General features: G+C 38.9%; 1 protein-coding gene across 8 annotated transcripts in view; it reads left to right on the top strand.

Annotated features, from left to right (window-relative positions):
* The window catches only part of rgs3a (regulator of G protein signaling 3a), a 156,984-nt gene that overhangs the window by 115,553 nt on the left and 17,229 nt on the right, over positions 1 to 24,202 (top strand). For all 8 annotated transcript variants that reach the window (XM_026173696.1, XM_026173697.1, XM_026173698.1 and 5 more), the window contains one exon: positions 8,336 to 9,328. In XM_026173696.1, coding sequence (XP_026029481.1) covers positions 8,336 to 9,328 — 993 coding nt within the window. The remainder of the gene's footprint in view (positions 1 to 8,335; positions 9,329 to 24,202) is intronic.

The following is a 24,202-nucleotide window of genomic DNA, read 5'->3' as shown; positions in this document are numbered from 1 at the left end:
AAAAAGGGAGACTAAATAGGACTGGACATATGGGACGTCTTACACAAGGAAGAGTGCTTAATGCTTGACACATAAGAAAAAGATGATCTGAGAGAGGAAGATGGTAACACACAGCTTTTAGGTGAATACAGTTAAATATAGGTGCAGCACAAATGGGCAGGAATATAAAGATTCTCAATAAAAAGCAAGGCTGTGTTCTAAATAAAACAGGAAATACCAAAAATGCAAGTCAAACAAATGTTAATTCAAGAGCTATGGTTGGTTCTCACACAAGCACAAGTGTGTTTACAAGTGGGGAGCATTTGGTTTGAATCTGTGGACAAAGGTAAGACCTGGGGATGCCCTTTGTGTGAGGTTTAACCTTTCAAATGAACTCCTTGCTCAAGAGTACACGTCAATACCCCGGAGCTGATTTCCCTTTAACGAGTGATGCAATGAGACCACGATTATGCTTATGAATTCCTGATTAAGAAAGTAGTCATGAGTTACAAAACTGTAATTCAAAAACAAGTCATTATCGTCATCAGTGAGGACAAAGGTGGCGCTCAGTCACAAGCTTGTGCCTGAGTAGTTGTCTCAACGTGATCACCATGCAGATTTAATAAAGAGTTGGACGAGGATGATGCTTCGAGTCAGTTTGGAATAAGGTTAACTTTGTTGTTATTCTCTGTTATCACCGTATTCATTTGATGTGTTCCCTCCGGGCTATAAACAGGATGTCTTCTCTTGACTCCTCAGACCTTACACATCCTTTGAAGAAATCAATATCAGATAAGCCAGTGAATAAAGGAGACTTTTGAATAGAGATAAATAGCATCATGCAGGCTTGTTGGGTGGGCTTGCATCACTTAGACAGCCACCCAAATTGCTGTTATAGTGATCCAGCAGTGAGTATGTATGAATAAGTTAACAGAGATGGAGGGAGTGGCAAAGACGAAGGCAAGAGAGGAGAAGTCACGTTCTGTTATTGGATGGTACAAAACATGTCCAACAGCAGTGCTAATTGAGATTAGCTGGATTTATTGAGGCTGCAGTTGGATTTGGCAAGTGTGATGTTGGACACTTTAGACCATTAGCCACCAGTATGACACTAAGTGGAGTGAAGTGATGCTCTTTAATGTAATGCCTTACTTAGAAATAAACAGGAGACAGGAAATTAAAGGAAAGGGGGAAAAGGAAGGAAAGCGATGAAGATGAAAGATGGCACTTTGTAATTGATAAGCGGGAGGGGTTTGGGGAAGCTTTTGGAAAATGCACAGCACAGCTGCTCCCCTGGGATAGGTCTCCTGTTGTTATGGTAACTGTAGGACAGAGGTCACATAATTGTTTGCGGGTGACCATTCACGATTGCGTGCAGTTTTCTGTAGTATCTGTATGAGAACATAATGACCTCGAGACATGCAGACCATCAGCACAAGAATATTTACTCTGATCATATTTGCCATCATGGAAATGTGAATATAGAACCACGGTATTCACTGCTCTCACCTGGTTCATACAGTCCCACCTGGTCTGCAGCGTTAGACTCAGCTGATGGTGTGGATCACAGATAGAGTTTTGTAAAGCACAACATTTAGATCATCATTGGACAGTTTGGTGGAACATACAATCCATGTACTGACTGTAAGTATTTATGGCACAATATGTAAAGGTGGGGAAATTTGGCAGAATTGGTAGCTGTAGGCTTTTCCAAATTTCAGCAAAAAATTACAAGTATGGCAATGTTGTATGTCTGCATCAACATGGTAAAAAAATGAATGAATCAATCTCACATCATACCAATCCAGTAAGAGACAATAATGTAAAGGTTGCAGTTAAGCATATCTTTGGTAGCATTCTTTCATTCAAAGGGAGTTGCCTTTATTTACTCAGGTAAAGTAGAGTCTCTGAAATTGTTGTGTCTTCACTATTGCGAAGATCAGTCCAAATACTGTTTTTTTGTTATAGTTTTCAACTGCTTGGTTTTATAGTTAAGGATAATCTAGCCTTATCCCAAATTTCTTTTAGTTTGAATTTGATGATTGATTAATATCTTTTTCTTCTCTTAATCTGAAAATTATGGGCTATTTCCCAAATTAAAATGGATTCTTAGAAAATGGAAGTAAAAACTTTATAAATTATATTACATTATAAATGTCATCATCTGCTGGTCCATTCCCCCCTCTTTGCTAAAGGCCCACGTAGAGTCCTTAAGCCTGTTCTTAAATTCAGTTAGCTGCTCTGGAGGCTGTAATGTTCACTCCAACTGCAGTCTTCGAGAGCTACTGTCCTGCAACTTTTAGATGCATCCCTACTCCAACGCAGCTGAATCAAATGGTTGAATTACGTCTTCAGCAAGTTTGGCAAAGGCCTGCTAACAAGCCATTCATTTGATTGAGGTGTGTTGGAACAAGGATGCATCTAAAAGCTGCAGGACAGTAGCTCCCGAGGACTGGAGTTGGAGACCCCTGCTCTAGAGAAACCCAAACTCTGTGCTTGAGTTTGATGTTTAACTCTGTGGAGGAGGTGTAAACCAATTGAAAAAATGCATATTCTTTCACATATTTGCATAAAAATGCATATTTGTTCACATATTTGTTCCACCAATCATGCATGATTGGTGGAACAAATATGTGAAAAATTAGAGATGGTGATATGCTGTTTTTCATTTGCCTGGACATTTAGCCATTAGCACGGTTGTGGTCATCACGCTGAACAGTTTAAACAAGGTTTGTCTTTTCTGTCAGCGGAAAAAAGCGATGAGCAAGTACAGTTAGCTCTAATGGGAATGCCATTCATTTTGAAGTTATCTGGTCAAATGACAAATTAGAAAATAAATTGAAAGTTCGTCTTAATAATAATAGAGATATAAACCTGTTGATGTCTGCTTCAAAGTGTGTTCAGATCCATTCATCAGCTGTTGGGACTGTCAATTATTTATTTCGTTTTATTAAATTTTTACATTGTTAATTTTAGACGCAGGAAAAAAATGTATAAAACATGTAAAATTTCTTTTTTTATTCATTAATGAATGAAAACACCTGCTGGCTTCGTCTGGTTATCAAAGCATTAAATCATATTTTTTCTAAGTTCAGATTTTTGCTGTTTACAAATTCAGATCAGTATTGCTGTTGGCGACTCATTTGAATATGCCATTTCTCTTCAGAATGAATCGTTACTTTGAAGGGCCATACACATGACACCAGTGAGATTTATGAGATCCAGTTCAATTCAATTCAGGCTTATTTATATAGCAACAAATCATAACAGTCGCCTCAAGGACCCTTACTGTAAGGTAAAGAACCTGCAGACCCTACCTGGGAGAAGACGCCAACAATCACAGCAGGAACTTTGCAGTGAGGGGAAGGAAAAACCACTTCCTTTTAACATGAAGACACCACCAGCAGAACCAGGAACAGGGAGGGGCAGCCAAATGCTGCTGCTGCTGGGGGATGAGGGGAGTGACCGTAGGGAAACAGGACAAAACACAGACTTATGCCTGATTTAGATTCCTGTGGGGAACCTTTGTACGTAACCTACGTAAGTAGTTGATGTCATTGCCCACATTTATGCTTATTTGTTAATTACTGTGACGTCGTGCCAGACGATTTTTTTTTTTTTTAAACTGCCGGGACCTTTTTATTCGTCCTGGCTCCTCGCTTTTCGTTTTTTTTTTCCTGATATATGTTTGCCTCAGGTTTTTTTCTCTACTTTGTACATTCGCTCACATCCATTTCGGGAGTTTCAGCAAATTTCCTCCAGGAATCTGCTGACATTTGTGAGTCCTTATATTGACGCTGTGATTATTGTTCTTTATACTGAGGCAATGATTGTTATCATCTCATGGATAAATTCAGTGCTGCAGGATGTTATAGGATGCAATGAACAGGCCAATCACAGTAGATGTGGGCTGATTCTCCCCAACGTGTAGTTACATTTTTCGGGAGGTGCATGTCAGGTGACGTCATAAGATACAGCATACATTTTCCACTGAAGCATAAATTGGGAATAAGGGAGAGAAAAGAAACACATGGGGATTGAGAAGAGGTGTGTGGAAACAAAATGCTCAGTGCATCACAGAGCATCATATGAAGCAGTCTGAGCCTATCGCAACATAACCAAGGGATGGTACAGGGTCGTGTGATTTAGCCTCAACTATAAGCTTCATACAAAGATAAGATGTAAGATTCAGACTCCTCTCCTCAGCCCTTTTTCACTCACTTATCTCTTTTCTGTGCTGTTGCCATTCACTGACTCCCCTCCTCCTTTCCTCCTTCTGTTTCTGTTATCCACTTTGTCTCCTCCATCTATTCACTCTCCCACCCTGCATCTCACTCTCTCTGCCTTTTAGGGCTGGTTTTGTTTCCTTCCTTAATGAAGCAATGGTGGAGATTATATTCTGTTGAAACATTGATGACTGTGAAACACTTTTGGAACACGTGTACATGCGCTATATGCACACACCGCACACAGACGCAAACATAGACACAAAGGGCTTGCACGCCGCAGATGTCTCATGGCCCATTAGCCTGCGTGTTTCATTCATCTTTCAAGGCAGATTCAGGGAACAGACAATGTTAAAAAGTCTGCAGTGAAGTCAATGTCATATTTGGAAGGTATCTCAAAATTTATTGATATGTTTGTTCTTGGTCTTCGGCTTAAGACACGAGGACATGTTGCTTAAAAGGGGTTAATGATTTTTGTGCGTGTATGTGTGTGCTCGCTGTGGAGAATGTGAGAAGGAACAAGTGTATCTGACAGGACAGGTGGCTCCATTGTGTCTCTAGCCATATCTTCAATGGCCAGGGATTCGTGTGCATAAGACAGAGAGAGATGGGGTAGGCAAGGTGCAAAAATAGACTCCATATAAATCTCAGATCTAAATATGTGAAGAAACACAGAAGGAAAAAAATTATATATATCCCCAAACATCTTAGATTCCTTTGAAATCATCATGTTTATCCTGTGACAAGCCTTGTAACATGATTAAAAGTCATCCATTACTGTCAGTGACTCACTGCTATGACTTGCACAACATGAAGAATAAATGAACAGAGGCAAAGTAAGGAGAAGAAAGGATAAAGTGATAAGCTTTACTTCCAGTTTCCTCTTTGGCTTTTATGAAAGTGCATTTCATTCTAAAAATACCTCCTATATACCCTCTATCTCACCAGAGCTTATATTGGAGGTAATGGGGTCTTGATTTTATCTCTAGGCTACAGTGGACCATTTAGAAATGGAAGGTGAACAAGTCAAAATGTATAAAGAGTAGCATTAATTGTTGCATGCTCAAAAAAGTACAGTCTTTCAGTTTTAAGGTTTTACATATCAGGGCATAAATCATCTTTAGTAGGTCTAAACTTGGGTGTATACAACCTTCAGGGAACTACAAAACATGATTTATTATACAGTGTCAATATTTATTCAGCAGACACGAAGCCAAAATGCAGAAGCCATGTGTGAGAAATTAAATAAGTCCTGTGATTCAGTATGTTTTGAATCGCCTTTAGCACCAGTAACTTGAAGTAATTGTTTTCATGTAATTTCATGATTCTTTCACATTGTTCTGAAAGGATTTTGGCCCGCCCTTCTTTACAGCGTCGCTTCAGTTCATTGAATGTTTACAGGTATTCATTTACACACAGCTCTCTTAGCTCTCTTCAGTCCTACCACAACATTTCAATAAGGTTGAGGTCTGGATTTTGATTGGATCATTGATTCTTTTCCTTTTCATTCATTCTTTTTCGGCTAGTGTGCTCTGGATCATTGGCCTGTTGCATGACCCAATTTGAGCCTCATTGCTTCACACACATAACACACTTTGGTATACAGAGTAGTTTATGCTCAACTCACTGACTGCAAGGTGCCCAGATCCCGTGGCTGCAAAACAAAGCCAAGTTTCATACCCAGGTGGTATGAGGTGTTGTCATTGATATGCTGCGTTGGAGGGCGCTAAACACTAACATCTTCACTTTGGTCTCATATGTGCAGAGGACATTGTTCCAGAAGTCTTGTAGCTTACTTGATGCATCTTTGCAAACCTAAGCTGTGTCACGACTTTCTTTTTAGAGGGAAGGTGCTTTCTCTTAGCAGCCGTTCCAAACAGGCGATACTTGTTCAGTCTTTTTCTAATCATGCTGTCATGGAGTTTGACATTTACCATGCTAACTGGGGGCTGTAGAGTCTGAGATGTAGCTCTTTTTTTTCTTCAATTTCTCCGAGCAGTGTAATCTGACCTTGGGGTGAATTTCCTGAGACGTCTTGGGAATAATGGCTACTGTCTCGAATGATTTCTACTTATTATGAACTTCAAATTGCTTGGAAATGATCATATAACCCTTCCCAGATTGATGATTAGCAATAGTTCCTTCTCTATAAATCGTTGTGTTAATACACGCCTGAATGCTTCAAATAGGCAAAGTGCCAAAGCATCAGCCTTTACTGAAGCGCTTGCAGTGCACTTGCTGATGATCAATTAATCAAGTGCATTTGATTAACAGCACCTGGCTGCTAATTACCCTGTTAATTCCCAAAGAAGCAGTAAGACTCTCTTTAATTTTCAACACTGCTTCTGCGTATTTTGTATTAGTTTTTGTTTCATATTCAGATTATTTTTTATTATGTCATGATATGTAAAAACGCTAAAATTAAAAGAGCGGTTATTTTCTTTTTAAAATAACTGTAGAGGCCAGGCACATCATCCACTAAGAAACAAAAAACAATAATGGCTGATTTATGTACTTAGTATCCATATTCTTATCTTATCTTCTGCACAAGGGCAGCAATGGAAGCCGTTAATGTTAAAACGTTTTGGGATTTTGTTTATGTTTGGTGCTGAATGAAAGAGCACCTTTTTCTGTAAATATGGGCCAAAAGTTTAGACAAAAATACAACCAGGCCAATTGTTTCCGCAGAAACTAATTTGAGCTGTGTAAGTACACAAACGTCTTGTGAAATATCATGAGAACTGCCTGAGAGGAGGCAATATTATCTCCAGTTAGAGCACTGCATCTTGTGACTGCAGCTTGTCATCATAGTTTAACTTGGCCAGTACAATGAGGCCCTTCACAAGACTTGATGGAGACTTAAACAAGTTAAAAGTGATTCTGTAAACTTGGAGATCTGGGATTTAACAGGTAGATTTTATTTTTGGTACTTTTTCTTGGACCACTGTCATTGTCCTATGGTAAATTATTCTATCTTGGGTCAAGGGCCCCTCTGTATAAAGTCTTCTGGTTTCAGGAAGGTGTCTCTGAACCATATTTAGTGGTGAACACCTAACATGTGTTAGGTGTTCCTGATAAGAAGAACAGAAAACAGAATTAAAATGCAGCATCAACACATCCCACTAAAAAGTTTCAACTTTGTAAATGTTTCCTATACTCAGACTGATATGTTCAGCATCACCGACTACTCTGTGACCTTTTTATAAAATGCAAATTAAAATATGCGGGCATGAATGATGTGGGCCAACTCAAAAATGATTTTGGAAGGATGTTAAAAGGGATGGATTGCCAAGTGCATGGGAGGAAGACAAGCATTGTGCTGTTACACACACATTCACATTAGTGTGTGACAGGGTTATTATGTTAGGCCTTGGGAAATGGGTGACGGCAGTGGTCATGTGGACTACAGCTATACTTTCAAATGTTTTGAAACATCGCAGGGGAGATAGATGGATGAAAAGATGGGTGGCTGTTTGTTTGTTTTTTAATGTAGGAGTAATCTCATTTGTTTCTGCAAGAGGTTTGGTTTGTTTTCTATTCCACTGCCTCGAGGGCACAGTACCAGTTTAATTTGACTGAGTCACTGCAGCAAGCGCGAGTGTAGTGCAGCAGCCAGCAGCACTGGTGAACTGAATAGTAGTATATCACAATATGAACTCACTTGCACTAATATTACAGTATAGTGTCTGGCATTTTATCATTTGATGCAATGTTGGGGACAAAAATTACCAGTGAAGTTGTTTTGTATGTCTCTTTTCATACCTTGGAAGCCCCAGAGGAGTATCTGAGATTTCCTTTGCTTTACCTTGGTCCACGGTGTGCTCTCTCTCATGACATGGTTGTAAGCATTCCAGATGTGGGATGCGTTCCTCCGTCTCCTCCAGGTGGCGCAGCCAGGTCATGATAGTCTCTATGCAAGAATTTGCAGGAGCATTATTGCTTTAAATGGCACTGTGATCATCCCAAAAGACACTGTTTTGTCTTGTCTCGTCCTGCCAGTATAACTCAACATCATTATAGGAGTATTTCAAACCAAACTGAATGAAAGTGTTAAGTGGGTTTATCCAAACAGCCTGAGGCTGACTATTCATTCTCTGTGTCTTTCTTTTTGTCTTTTCCTCTCTTTCCAGATGTTGGAGCCTAAGGTGGATGCCCCTTCATGTGAACTGGGTGGAGTAGGAGGAGATCGAGGAGGTGTATGCCTCCATCTGCCGACACGTAGCTCAGAAGGGGAGGAAAGCAGCCTGTATCCCTCCAGTCCCTCTGAGCCCCCAACGCTGGGTAGTCCTCACCCCTCAGAGCCACTCACCCCTCTGGATGAGGTCTACATGCCCCTTAGAAGTCTGGTGGGATCTGACGAGGGACTTAAGGTACCTCCAACACCACCGCCTTCCACTGAGGGTGAGGATTCCAAGAGCATAGAGGGGCATGAGATGGAACTCTGGAAGGACAGGAAGGATGAGGAGAACAAGCCAGAGGAAGAGGAGGATGAAGAGGAAGAGGAGGCCGGCAGAAAGAGTGTTGGGAGCGAAGGCTGCGAGAAAGAAGATGAAGGAGACGAGGAAGGAGAGAGGAACGAGGAGGAGGTGAACTTAAACCTGGTGGTGTCAAACACAGATGAGGACAATGTCTCAGAGCCGCCTGACACCAACGCTCCCCCTTCCTCCTCCTCATCTTCGTTTGTTATCCCGGAGCTCCGCCTTGACCGCTCCTTTAGCGCCGATGCCCTTTCTTCACCCAACACTGACGAAGAAGAGTACGATGAAGATGAAGACGAGGAGTCTGAAGAAGAAGATGATGAAGACGACAGCGACGATGCCTACCTGCAACGCAGTGACAGCAAGCGCCGAAGCATGGTAGAGGGTGCCACGTGTGAGAAACACGGAGGAGGGGGGCTGAGTGTGCAAAATTCCCTCCGCAGGCGCACACACAGCGAGGGCAGCCTCCTGCAGGACCCCCGCACACCTTGCTTCACTTCTGACAACGCCATCAACTGCCTAGAAACTGGAGGGGGATCCCACAAGGGCGGCTGGACACTCCCGTCACCTAAAACCTTGAAGAAAGAGCTGACCAAGAATGGAGGCTCCATGCATCAGCTGTGTATGCTATTTTCTGGGAGGAAGGTAAGCAACGTCACTGTGAAATACCAGTGAGGCACAGAGAGAACAGGTCACGAAGTACAAGCAACAAGAAACACACACAAACAAGCACTGCGATATTGACCAGTGGTGTTTCAGCTACTCCTCCTGAATAGCCCAGTTACTTTCCAGTGGTTTTAGTGAAAAGGGTGACATCAAGTGGTAAAGCAGAGCAAATGCATGCTCTACCTGGTGTTATAATTACATCAGCTTGTAATTAACACTTATAATTATTCACAGATTGCTCACATTTACATACAAAACACTTTAATGCTGATTGTTAAATTTTCATAAATTTCAAATGACTGTCTCATTGGCTCTCTAATGTTGTTATGTAAAAATCTGTAAAAGATCCAAGAATACTGTGAAATTATAGCATTATCTATAATAGCAGTGTGTTTCCCACATCTCATACCAATCTGTGTAAGTTTTAAGAGTCAAGAATTGTAGAAAATTGTAAAGGTAACAAACAAAAATAGAATAGTGCAATAATGAAATAATTTATGGGCTCCGATTTGAGAAGGATTTCTGCAGTTTGAGATTAAGTGCCGGTAAATGTTGTTTCACTTGTCCAGCAGAGGGTAGCATGCATCGTATTGTCTTGCCTTATGCAGCTCACACTCAGTAACAGAAACAGTTGTGCTTTTTCTCACTTTGCTCATGCCAGTGTTGAGTAGTGCTAACTGAGAAATTATTCTGTCTCATGTTCCTGTTCACTATGAAGTAATAGGTTTTTTATTTGTCCTTAGAATTATCACACTGACGGTGCACACGGACGATTAATCATCTGTGCCACCGTTTCTTCCAAAACTATTTATAGTGCTGGTCTGCACACCTGTACACATGTTTCAGAAGAAATAGTTTGGAAAAAATGAGAAAGAAAGAAAAGAAGGATCAGAAAAATGTATTAAATGGAAGGAAAATAAGTCAGTGATAGCAGAACTCAGTAGGCTCTAACAGAGCTGATTAAGTGCTTGCTTTATCAAAAATACTTCTCCTCTTTATCTGCCTCTCCCTCCACAAGTCTGTCAGCACACTCGGCAGCCTTAAATGGCAAGGTGTGTACACTGCGCAGGGAAGGAATGCAGCAGACGGAGCTGCAGCCTATTGGTCTTGGCAGATTCAAGGGTAATTTTACTACCTCTTGCCGTCATGGATACAGTTCCTTTGAGGCTTTTGTTTCCATTATTTAAAATGACATCTTCAGGCGCAGTGTGTGTGTGTGTGTGTGTGTGTGTGTGTGTGTGTGTGTGTGTGTGTGTTTTAGTTAAAGCTATCTCTATTTGGTTTGCAGTGTTATGCTGTTACAGTAGGATGAAATCAGAACCACTTATCAGAACCATTTAGCCACACGTGGTGGGGACTTTAATTAATTTAGAATCATTAACCTTGACATTGTTTTTGGAGGTAAAACAAAGACACAAACAGAAACAGTGTATACAATGTTGTCTGATCGTGTTTGTTTTAAACTTGCAGTGAAACCTTAGCTTCACTGATTACATTGTTTTATTACTATTTGAATATTTGACGTGCCACATCAGTTATCATACACTATAAGATACTTTGCACACAACTCAGTGCGCTGCAGGTTGGTGTGTGCGCGTTAGAAAGTGTGACAGACGTGTCTGGCCTTTAACAAGCACCAGGCGTCCTCCTGTCTTTCTTTCCGTTCTGCACCTTTTCTTCTCACTTGATGTTTTTAGTGGCCTATCATCAGTGCAAAGAGAGCCAGGGACGGACAGAGAGCAGGTCAAGAAAAATAATGTCAGTTTGTTTGACTGTGAGATTTTTCTTGCTTACTGCTTCAGTGAAACGGTAAGCAAGGACCGGACCGGTGAAAAATTTGAATATACTTTTGTCTGTTTCTTTTTAATCCTCGCATTTTTGCCTCTCGACTTTTCAACTGTTCATGTTTTATCCATGCAATGAACCTGATCTAGCTCAACTGTTTATAAATGTAAAAGTTCTTTGGTGTCTTTTCACATTCCAGTAGTTCCTGTGGTATTTTATGGTATTACATAAACTTTATAAGGCATTTCAATCAAAGACAACAGAAAGCAAAATTATAGCAATAAACATTTTAAAAAGTTTAAACCAGTAATACTTAAATTTGTGTCTTAACCAAGTAGCCAGTAGTAGTGCTCTTTCAAGGTGCTTGGTGCTTGTTTTATGTCACCGCACGAACAAAATACTTTATGAGACAGAAAGTCAAATTTGATTTCAAATAATTGTTAGTCATCTATGTAAAATAATTTTATTTTATTTTTTTTACCATGAATGTGGTAAACAATATTTTTAATTAGTTTTTTTAAAGTTTAATTTAAAAAAGCTAAAATTGTTCTATGTAAACAACCAAAACAAATGGAAACCAGAGATGATCAAATTATCCTTTTTTTTTTTACAATAGTTTTTACAGAAGGAGCTAAAACCAATAAATTGTATTTCCAGTGAGGTCATTACATTGACTCTCCTCTCGCTGCACAGACACCCACCCCCTCGCAGATGTCGCTGACATGTGAGGATCTAACCCAAGCAACCCAAAGAAAGAAAGAAAAAATCTGTTTACGGGGCTTAAATGTTTGTTTGGATTTTGAATAAATATCGCCTCTCTTTACAGATGTTGGGTGGGGAAACTATTTCAGTGTGTTTACTGAATGTGTGTGATGCTTACATTCTTGCGTTGACATAAGGATGGCCCCAGGCAGATAGTATAAAATGAACACTGATGAAAACAAATTAGTATGTATTTAACATTTAACATCGGTGTAGTTTGGCATGATGTTATGGACACCTCTGACAGTCGTAAAAATGGTCTCAGCGTACTTCCAGCCCAATCACTGAGGCCGACTTGCAGTTTTCTCTCATGCAAGGCAGTTTCTGTAGCTGTCCAGCATTATATAACATTAACTCCCCCCCTCTTACTTTTACATGAAATAATAAAAACAGTTGTTTAACATTATTTTGCATTATTTAAAGAGAGAAAAAAACATATTGTTGGCTTGAACATAACTTAAAAATTCAGTATGTATGCAGATGTTTTCCAGTAATGTTTGTGCACTGTGCACATAATCAGGCCGTCCAGTTCTGTTGTGTTGGCTCCCGCACAACTAATTTAATGTTATAAAAATATATATATTTTTATAACTAATGTCTAAAATATAATTGGCAGAGTAAAGCATATGTATTATGTTAAACAGGTTGAACGCTAGAAAAACACTCATTGAGTAGAAAAGATAGTTAGGGTTAAGCACACATTAAAGAGGTTAAAACAATAGAACACACAGCTGTGTGTTTGGAGTGACGTACCTTCAGAGAAAAGATTGGCTTCTGTTTTTCTCGCCTTTACATAATACTTTCTGTGCTGTAATAATAAGCAAGAAAAACATTTACAGGAACTTAAATATTCTATTTTAGGGTGACACAGAAAAATATGAGTAAAGCCCCAGCAATTTTCCACTAGAAAAACTATTCTATTAATCCTTGTCTCTCATTATTCCTCAGGCCCTAAGTTGGTATATTTGTTAATTTTAGCTCAAAGGTTATAGGACTCCATATCAAGATTTTTGTGTTTATCTCATATGGCTCAGCGCATGACCGGGCCTAAGAATAGGGTTGGTTGTGTTTTTTTTTTACTGAATGAACTAAATAAGTTATTCACGGAAACTGTTTAAAAATATAGTGTATTGATGAGTACCAGGCTCATCTCAAGTGTTTTGTTTCAGCATAAGACAAAACAGGCGCCACAGGTAATTTGCCAGGTGCCAAGGCGCACATCACAATCGGCACGTATCGTCTGTGAGCACTACGACCCACTGAACACAGATGGCGTTGTGGACAAAAGCGTGGGTTTTCTTGATTTTGTTGTACAGTAGTTGGCCTGGATGGGACAAAAGGCCACAGTTCAAATGCACGCAGGGCACAGCCAGTCCACTGCAATGCTAAATGAGTAACATGTAAATATTTACTGAGACTGAGCAAACTTTCAGAGCAGTCAACACAGCATCCTGTCACCTCCTACTTATTGACAAAAAAAATGTGAATGAACTGAATGCAATGTTTTTTTTAGGTTGTGCTGTGTTACTCCACAGTTTACAGCAAACTTTAATGGTGGAGAGTCCATAATGTAAATGTAATGTGAGTGTCCATGTACGTTTCCAATAAAGGGAAAAAGGAGTTATGTAAGTCTGAACAGGACTTTTTCTTTTTTTTTAAATTTGGGAACAATTTATTATCTCTTGTTGTGAAATCAGGGACATCTCCCTTTGTCTTTCGGTGAAGTCTTCTGTGCTGTCTGGAAAGTTCCAGAGAGATGTTATGTCATTCTCCCCTATCCCTGTCTCTGCATGTTTGATTGTTCATTTGTTTTTTAAATTTTGACTTAAGCAGGAAGAGGAATGCACAGTTGGGGAGAAAGTAACTGCACATACCCACAAACCCGAGGTGGCACATATATACGTCTAAGTCTATATACATATTTCTGCATCAAACAATCCCTTAGTCACTCTGTATGCAAACAGAGAGCTTTATTTCATTCTTTCTTATTCTTTTTTAATGATTCATCTTCACTCCCAGCCATATTGTAGCTACATTACAGAACAACACACAGCCAAGAGGTCCTCTTGCATTCTCCTTCAATTTTTCCACATAACAGTTTCCATTCGTTTTATTTACAACATTGGCCTGAACTGTTTTGGCATATCACGAGAAGTTATGGCACTTGTAAATCACACACACACATGCACCCACACACAGTGCCAGTGGTTTTCCTACGGCGCACTGTTTTAATGCTGTGATTTTCATGGAGTCACTTTCTCAACTGACTTTTAACATCTTATAAAGCAAGAAACCATGTGGTAACTTAATTGCCTAATGAAGAATAAAATATTCAGGTTGAAGCTGCAGGTCCCATACAAAATGTCTCTATCCACACCAGCAGATAAAGTGCTTTGGAGAGATGAAAATTAAGTTTATGTTGTCGTGCAGAGTCCATTAGCCCAGATAATATAATGCTATCTACTTATCCAAGTTAGCCTGCCTAAAATGACTTCACATCTGCAAGCCACTTTGCAAACCACTTTCCCTTCAGCACTGGCTTTTCATGCTTAGTGAATGAGGCATGCAGTGTTCTGTGCTGGCATCTCAAAAGAGCTGACAGATATTAATAATTGTAGATTACTGACATATGATTAAATGTTGTAATATGTAAAAATGTATCTGTCTAACATAATCCTCTCTAAAAGCACAGTATAGATAAACTTGATTAAACTTGTGCTAGGCCAGCTTAGAGCATCCAGAACCAAACATGTATGCTGTGGATGTTTCAGTGCTGAGTAGAGGCTTTCCTGTTGCAATGTGCATTTTAACTAAGTTAAACTAAGTTCAGTAGAAGTTCATAATATTCTTATTGGCTTTGAGAATGATGTTATTGCTTACATCCACTCCTTAAACGTTTGTTAGAAGCTGTTTCTCGTAGCTCTACGAACACCATTTTAACATGTGGAGAAATTCCAGGCTTGATAAGTGTACTTTAACTAATTCATACAAAAGTAAAGTAGTAGAATACAGACACATAAAAAGTGTGTCTGATTTAAAAATGTAATCTTTGTTAAAGATCTCAACGTTCATACTCCAGTGCTACTACTTAACCACTCATTCATGGAGTTGTGCATTTTTACAAAACCCCCACAACAAAGGCTAGCTAATCCTGAGTAATTATGCTTGCATTATCCTTGTTTATTTGTTATCAGTTGTTTGCCTGTTTGTGACTGTGCCTGAATTTTAATGGGGTTCGTGAATAGTTACTCTTCTGAACTGTGCATGAAGGAGTGCTCTACACATGTCAATACCAATGACTGTAGAGGACCCTGTCTCAGTAATTGTAACAGACTGCCTGACACCTGCTTCCAGTACCAACACTTAACAAAGTTAGTGACTTTCTACAGTATGAAGAACCAACACGGGAGACCTAACAGACCTAACTGACTGAGAGCTAGGAAATCACTGGAGAGTATTGTTTCAGTTGTCATCAGCTTGATGACTAATACAATATCGCGTTATCACTTGCATCTCGGGAATATGCAAGACTTTGAGCAGTATACAGGAATGACCATCAGCATTTGCTCAGTGACCTATAAACTAATTACTGCGCAGAGTGTTTGATGATGCTTTTCTTTCGTCAGACACGTTGCCCTGATGTCAGAGCACTTACTAGAAGAGCTCAGTTCAGCAGACCCGCACTGTCTCCTATAGTGTATTCTCTTTGGTCGGTAAATGTTGGGACTTTGGATGCTATCACTGGCATTCTCCTGACATTCAGATGACTCAAGACAAGACAGACTCCAGAAGGCCTCCTGTTTCATAGTTGTGTCCTCTGTGTGTTTGAACTGAGGTGTTTACAGCGCTCGTTGCCATAGCAGTGTTTTGGGTGAGTCAGCCAAAAAATACTGCTATGGCAAAATATTTAGATAAATAAATGTTTATAGATGGTTCCATAAGTAACCCGTGTACAGCTGTTGTTATTAATGATACCTGTGGCCTTTAACGGAACTGTTGTTCACATATGTGTGCGTCACCCACCAGTTTTGCACAGTGAAGCTTACGGGACATTGCTCTAGTTGGTACTGTTTGTCTTATTAAAATAATTATGAGCTTCAGAAAAAAAAGCTCTGAACGTATACATCTAATCTCAGCATTTAAAGTAATGTAGTGAAGTTTTTTTTTTTAATTAATCAAATTCACTTAAAAAGAGCAATTTTCTCCATCTCCTGTTTTTGTCTCCAAATGCATTTGGCTCAGTGAAACAATACAAATGGTTAAACATACCAAAACTAAATCAGATCCTTCTTCCACCTAGCAATGTTTGGCCGACTGGGTATTTAATAAAATATTTAATAAAACAAATATTCCTCTATATTTAATAGCTTGCTTGCATGTTGGCATATATTCTACTATCCTGCAGAGCATCATCTGCAGCACACTGCTCCTCTTTTAACCACACATTCAAATCTCTAAAGAGGCAAAGGAGGCAACTCTAACTATGTTATATTTATTGAGATCAATAGTAGACTTTCTGAGTTTGAGAGTTAATGAATATGTGAAAATGACTTGGCTCTTTAAAGTGTTTTGCAGCATCATGGACCGTATTCAATATGCAGTAAATGACGATCAGGTTCATTATAAAGTGTATGACTGATCGTTTTGCTCTTTTGTGGCTTTTCCTCTCTATTAGTGCATCACAGCAGAGGCACCATCAGTTGCAAAGCCAACAAACCCTGCACATAATTTATTTGAAGATTCCCTTTAGAACTGCATGATGACAGCAGCCCTGTTGCATAGCTGTAAAAAGTGATAAGAAGCTGGATAAGTCATCTGTGTAAGGAATTCTGATGCCAATGATGTCCAGGAATACATCTAGGCTTTTTTTCTTTTGGGGGGGTGAATTTGGTTCATTTCTCACTTATTTGGTTAGGTTTGTACTCTAAAGCATATTTATTTAGTGGCTTAATAAGAGGTTGTAGTGGAAAGAATTAGATTATAGCCCCACTTAACAGGCAGTGTCATCTGTGTTGAAGTGCTGAAAGGAAAACTCACTTTCTCGCTGTGTTGTTGTTCATGCTGTAGATCGTTCTGAAATGAAGCAGTAAGAATCAGAGGGGGTAGGGTGCATTTTTATATCCCCACTGGGGATATTAAAAAAAATTAGCAGGGGGGAGATATGTAGACCAGAGAGAGGGGAAATCCTCCTCTACCCTCTATCATACCCTATGTTGTAAACTGACTGAGAGACCAGCATATATACCTTGTAGCTGGGTATAAATATAATAGCAACAAAACAGATTTTGGCCACCAGTGCAGGACACGTGTAACTTCTTTCTGTCCTTTAGCTAACTTTGGTTTTTCTTTTAGCTAGTGCTGTGAAGCGCAAACATCAGTTATACATATTTCATTTTGCTGGATAAAAACCAACAAATCATTGGAAAATAGCAAGCTAAGTTGCCATATCAGCCTCAGAAATTTGGATGAATTAGCTGATCTTATCCACTCAAGACAGTATTTTGCCTAGATAGCTTGTAGATTAGCTGGCAAGCTAGCATTAGCTAGCATTAGTCTCAAGAAAGTGTGCTCAGTGGTGATTTTCATCCTCCATCTCTCTATGAGCTCAGTTGAATTTTGGCCGCAATATCAGTCACATTCACATTTTGCTGGATGATCTCCACTCAGTAAAATACTTCCAAATACTTCAAAATTTTCATCTAAGTCCTTTGCAAATTATTTCACAGATTATAAATGGCAAATCATTCAGTACATGAAACTTGCTGTGTAGTGCTAACAGACTGTACTCTGTCAATACTCTTCAAGGTCGCTATTATTGCAGTTGGTAATACTGTTAATACCAAATCTGAGCATTCATCTGCACAGTCGGTTGTCTTGGATAGACTTTGAATGAACTGTGTGTTCTGACTGAAGTAAAAGAGGGACATACATGGAGACAGACGTACATGTGCAATTTGTGCTATCAGCACATAAATCTGCCTTGCTTTGCATTGTAGAAGCATGTAAGTGTGTCCCAGCACGCACAGAAACAGGACAAAGTCGTACACTCTGTTGTACTCCCTGGGCAGCAGAAGTCAGGGAGAACAATGCTGGTGGGAGGATAGGAACACACATGCTGTCCTCACAGGATGGGAACAGAGTCAATGGAGCAATCAGCCCTGAAGGGTAAAGACAGGAAAATCACAGTTCACTCTTTGCTTGTTCATTATGGAATAAAAGATGTAATTTAGCTAATGAATAATCTTTTTATTCCTAACCCTTTTATGTATTTTCCATGGAGTTCTTTTGCTTGCTATTTTCTGTTATGACTACAATAATCTGTTGAATGCCTCACATTTAATCATGCAGCAGTGGTACTAATTAACGTAAAGTTGACTCAGCTTGGACACAGTATAAATAATGTTTATCCTTTTTTTTTTTAACGTAAAGTACATTTAGTTTGCTATAGAGAGAGAACAATTATTAATTTCACAAAATGTATTAAATACACTGCTATAGCTTTTGTTTATTTTTAGTTGATAAAACCTTTTTTTTACAAAGCCAACCATTTCTTTTAGTCCAGATTGGAGAATGACATTTGTCTTTAGCAGGCATTTTATAGCTTTAAAACAGCCGACGCACAAGAAGCACTGATGTTCTACTTTTGCTTTCAGTTTTCTTTTTTGTGGACAGGTTACTTTTTAAGGGACTATTTGCACAGAAAATAATAATAAATAATAAATAAAAATAAAACATACTTTTTTAAAGCTGCTGATTTTCAGAACACATCAAAGTAAAAGAGTTTGGACATGGCGACTTAAAAATGACTGGGAGCAGTTCTCAGTCACTCTACACATTGAGACCAATGGTAATGCCAGATATTCCATGACTGTTGTGTGTTGTTTACTTCCCTTGGGACGGAGGAAGCATGACATTTACACAAATGGATGTGTGACCCACATCATTCCCCTGCTTCTGTGTTTGGAATCTCATTTGCAGCATTCCTTCCTTCCCTCTTGAATGCCATACGTCTCTTCCTGACCTGCTACTTTCCTAGTAATCACTTTAGTTGGTGGCAACCAGCCCTTCTGCTTGGCTGTGATAAAAATACAAAATGCTAATAACAGATTCAAGGCAGCACCTGCTACTCACAGCACTAACACTCTTGCTCTATGTGTTACCACTCTGACCTCAGGACCGTAATGATCAACGAGACTGACCACTCGTTGATGACTGGTGATGCAACATAAAGCCAATAGGACAGTGTTATCTGGCTCCCTCATATTGATGTGGAAACATTATACTGAAACTAAAGGCAAAGAATTTATTTGCACCAAGACAGTGGTAATTATTTAGGATTTAAATAACCTCCCTTTATCAGGGATGTAACGTTCTAGTTATAAAAAGTGCAGCTTATATGTGCAAACGCACTTTAGTATGATCTGAACAGTCTGTATTGCTGAGGACTGTAACTGCTATATTGAATCCTAGCTGTGAAGCTTTAGTAGCAGTAGTAATAAAGATGTCAGGATGTTCATCAAACATGGAACATGAAAAAAAGTCATCAGACTGAACAAGGTCAGCATGATGACTTTTTAGTTTTCCTTGCTTTGGCTATTAAAGTAATTACAAGAGAAGCTGAGATTTTATGAGACACGTTGTTCATTAGATATCCTGAAATAATATGTTGAAAAATCTAGATGGACGAATGTGGATTTTATCTGCAGCTGCAGTAGCCTTGAAGGCTAAAGGCTTATTATTTTACAAAATATACACTTCAGTAAAGACACAGTTTTGTAGTTTTGCCTCTGTATACCACCACAGTGGGTTTTTAAGACTTTCAACTTTACGTCAATGGACTTAACAAAAACAATGCTTTCAGTATTTAGGAATTATAGACCATTTTAAACATACATTCAGAGGGTTAAAGTTATTTGGACAAACTAACATAATTTTAAATATAAGGATTTTTTTAAATACTTGGATGAAAAGCCTTTCGAGTCAATGACTGCTAGGCCATTACTGCAGCCCCCTTTAGTTGCTGCTTGCTTGTAGGTCTGAATTCTCAATTCAATTTTGTAATTAATAATTGAATTGTTGACTGACTTTAGCGTTGAACAATATCCCATTACTCTGACCTGAGAAGCTCTTTGGTTACTGTATATATACATATATATCTTATATACTTATTTAAAATTAGCTCAGTATGTGTTTGTTTTTTTGACATCTTCCTAATGTAGCTGCTTCTGATTAGGAATCAGTGACCTACTTTTTCAGTCTGTGTATAACAGCCAGTTTTGGGGAGAACTCTGTAGCTGCAGCCATTTAGAATTACATGCAGAAAGGTCATCTGCTGGTCAGAAAATGTCTTAGTAACCTGACATCTTGTCAGAGCAGTTCAAAAGAGTGACGTTGTCCTAGCATTGTTCATTAACATACCATGACATGGGAAGTACTAATGCAGGAAAGCAGCCATCTCCGGAGAGGTGCTGAATAACAGGAGGCAGGGAAGAATCAGATCAAGCATTCAATATACCCAGACATCCTCACACACACACACAAGCACAAGCACACACTCAGACAATGCACCTATTGTAACCACTTTCATAATGTAGTTAGAGTAGGAATGAGTCAGTATCCTGGCTGCTGGTCACTGAGTTTGTTCAGAGATATTTCTGATAATTGTAGTTGTCCCATTGTACTGTTTGGGTGCGTGTGTGTTAGAGTGTATGTTACCGTTCGGTTACACCAACAACTGTACACATTCTGACCGATGAATGCAGATAAACATCATGCAGCCACTGGGAAGACCACAAGATTATTTCCTATCATTTATAAAGGAAGCTGGAAAAACAATAACTGAAGCAGTTATATAATAACGCATAAAGAATTATAGAGGCATCTAAAAATGTTTTCTCAGAGCTTTTAATACAAAGCCATAAAAGAACTGTGGAAAGAAAATGTCATACCAAAAGAAGCACTGAAAGCATCGTGTGTATGAATATGAATAATTGTTTACAATATTCTCCCTATCTTGTTTTTCTCTTCAGACACAGGTCACCCAATCAAACTTAACTATATAAATGGTTTAACATGCCAGAATTAAAGACTCCATCTTTTTTAGCACTATGTTGTCAGTTGTAACATTTAACTTTAGTGTTTAATCTGAAATGATCTCTATTTTCCTTATGCTCTGAATTCAGTTCATTTCTCTTTTATTTAGTTTAGGGTAGTTTTCACTCTGAAAAGGCAGTGGATGTTCACGTAATGAAACGTTGACACGGAACACGATCTGAATCATCCCTCTATACAATGTCATCTCTGTTGTCACTTTGAGTTCTTCCACTTAAACACTTTTCAACAATTTTTGCAGAAACAACAAAAATACACCTTCAACAGCGATAATTGTTTTGGAGCATAACCAGTTGTCTTTTATTATACCTTAAGTCTAATGCAGCGTCTAATCACTGATTTCCTTTCCAGAGATGAAAAAAAAAGTAAAATAAAATTGAACACGTACGATTACCTTATAATATCTTTTCGCCAAATAGCCTGTGTTGCACATGAAGGAATGATAAAAACAGTCTAACAGCAGTGCCAGAGCACATTCCAAATGATTATTTTAATCAAAGCGTGTTCATTATAATTTTTGACCTCTAATTATCAAGTATGATTTCTTTAATTGAATTTAGATTAGTTTTAGATTATTTGTTTTCAGTGTGTGTTGATATTACACTACAATTACTGAGAAAACCTACGAGAGATAATTAAAAAAAATAATTACGATTCGGAGTGATAAAATGCGGTCATCTGCCTCAAATTAAGCAAAGCTAATTGTCGAGTAGTACTTTCCTGTGGAGGTCCTGGAGTTAGAAAATACATCTTTACGCAAAGTAGGGACCTTTATGTGAAACTATCTTCAATACATGTTTTTTTTATATACTTGCATGAATATAACTGTGCGTCACTCGTTCTATTTTGAAAAGTAATAATAGGCCATTTGCATAACAGGCTTTCATAACCCAGGAAAATCACCAGACACAGGCTGCTTGTTTGATGATTATCTTGGCCATTTTTCTTGCCCTTGAAAGTATCTGCACAGATTAATGCCAGAGACTTGGAAAAAACATAGGTGACTAGAGACAAAAAACAGCAAACTCTGCTCTCTCCAAGGACCACTGAAGGAACAATGGATTGTTTATATCAGCCAGAAAATACAACAGTATACAAAGGGAAAAAGGCAAAAGCTCACATTTAACAAAGAAACAGGAGACCAAAAACCACAAAACCAAATGCCTAATATGCAATTTTATCCAGTTGCATGAACTACATAAACCGTTTTTCCAGTTTTCCAGTTCCCTGAAGCAAGCGTTTTGCTTGCCAGATGAGGAAGGCTAATGAATGAATGAATTTGTAATATAAAGAAGCATGCTGTAATTTTGCATTTTGCAGCTCACGCTATTGATGTCTGACCCTTTCCTTTTGTCTGCTTTGTGCTCATTGCTACGTTATCACAGTGAAATCAAAAACAGCTTATAGAGTGATTTTAGGTGAGGGCTTGAAGATAGAAATACATTCTGAGCTTTATGTTATATTCATTGCATGATTGCATTTTGGTGTTCAGATAACAACTTTTGAATGCACAAGTAGGATTATACCAATAAAAGTCAACCCAGATTGAAAACTGTGCAGACTGGTCTGAAATCAGGCAGGCAGTCATGTGAAAAAAAGTCCTCTTTTTTCTGAATTCTGTGGCTTTCGTGTGCTTAAAAATAACACTTTAATCTTCAGGGAATCTTTTTGTTGTTGCTGTTATAGCCTAAAGCCTACACCAGCCCAGCTATCTAAACCGTTAATATTTTAGTATCGGTAAAACTGTGTTTACTTATCAAAGCTGGCTCGCATCAGAGCTTCTGGAAAACCAGGTTCAGAGCAGGGCAGTGATGCAAGGTTTTAACAGCATCATTAGATCACTGTGAATGGGGTATGCCACATAAACACTGCCACACAATGCCAGGAAGCGGGGCTCTGACACGCAGCACCAATCTAATGCTTTACTAGTTGGAGTGGATTGCTCAGACACTGGCTTGTGAGTTTGTGGTCAAACAGACAAAGAAACAGGGGGCTGAAATGGATGGAAGCAGTCTGAAGGAGGCCTGATGACGAAAAGGCAGCAGGGCATGAAAAGCCAAAAAGTAGTTTGAATACACAAAGAGCAAAATACATTTATTCACCTCTACGGTTTTAGGTTGGGGGCGGATTTGGAGTCTGACCTGAGTCTGGGTCAGGAATCCTTCTGAGCTGTGTTCATAATATTGTTCTTACAGTGTGTTTGTCGGTGGTGTGGAGTTAAAGAATGAACAATTTATTGAACTGAAGGCAAATAGTTTGTGTCCTATCCCAGTGTGGCACACACATATTCTCCTTTGATGTTTACTGAACAGACATGCCACGAGCATGGGTGTCTTTTTATAAACATTTGAAACTTTATGTAGAACTCTCCAGAACACGTTTGCCTATGTTATTCACACATGCATACATATATAAGTACACACAATGGCCTCCAAAGGCACATGTGTCACGAAGTCTGTTAAACTTTGTATCTACACAGCTGTCCCGCAATCCGTAACAGCGTGCCAACATGTGCATCCCGTGCGTCAGGGGGCTATGTCGCCATGTGGTCTTTGGCTAATGCTGTGTTTTCTTGCTGTCTTCAGTTAAGTTTGTTCTCACAGAGACTCGTGCACCAAGGCTATTTTTAGAAAAGCCTCATACTTTTGTTATCCTCTACTGACCATTGCCAGGCACACAGTTGTGTGTACATGTGTGTGTGTACCGTGTGCGGGCGTGAAGCTGGGCTTGGGCTATCAGAAGGAACAAAGAGGAAAAGGAGCAAAACAGAAGAAAAGTAGAACTAATACCTAAGAATACATTTTTAATGCTTTTATATTATATTTTTTACTACTCAAAACTAAATTCTTTGTATTAACAGTGCTATACAGTTTGCTGAAACTCAAGTTTTGAGGCTCTTTGGGAGTTACACATAAAGTCAGATGGTGTTTGGTGCTAATATTCCACAGGTTTGCAAGTAGCTTATATCAACAAACTGTAATAATATTTTTCACTGGACGACAGGACCATGGCCTCATAAAAAATATTTCCGTTTCATTTATTTAAAACATAGGTGTCATAAACGTCCCTGTTGCTCTGACGCTGTTTCCTATGAAAGGCTTATATTCAGGTAGACAAGTGGTAATTTGTTGAAACCCATAATGACTTCCTCTTATGTAGAGTTTAATCAGTGTGTTCCTGTAGATTGCACCCTCA

Source organism: Astatotilapia calliptera, chromosome 7 (assembly GCF_900246225.1).
Source record: "Astatotilapia calliptera chromosome 7, fAstCal1.2, whole genome shotgun sequence".
In the NCBI taxonomy this organism is placed as follows: Eukaryota; Metazoa; Chordata; class Actinopteri; order Cichliformes; family Cichlidae; genus Astatotilapia; species Astatotilapia calliptera.
This window is presented reverse-complemented; position numbering and strand designations above follow the sequence as displayed.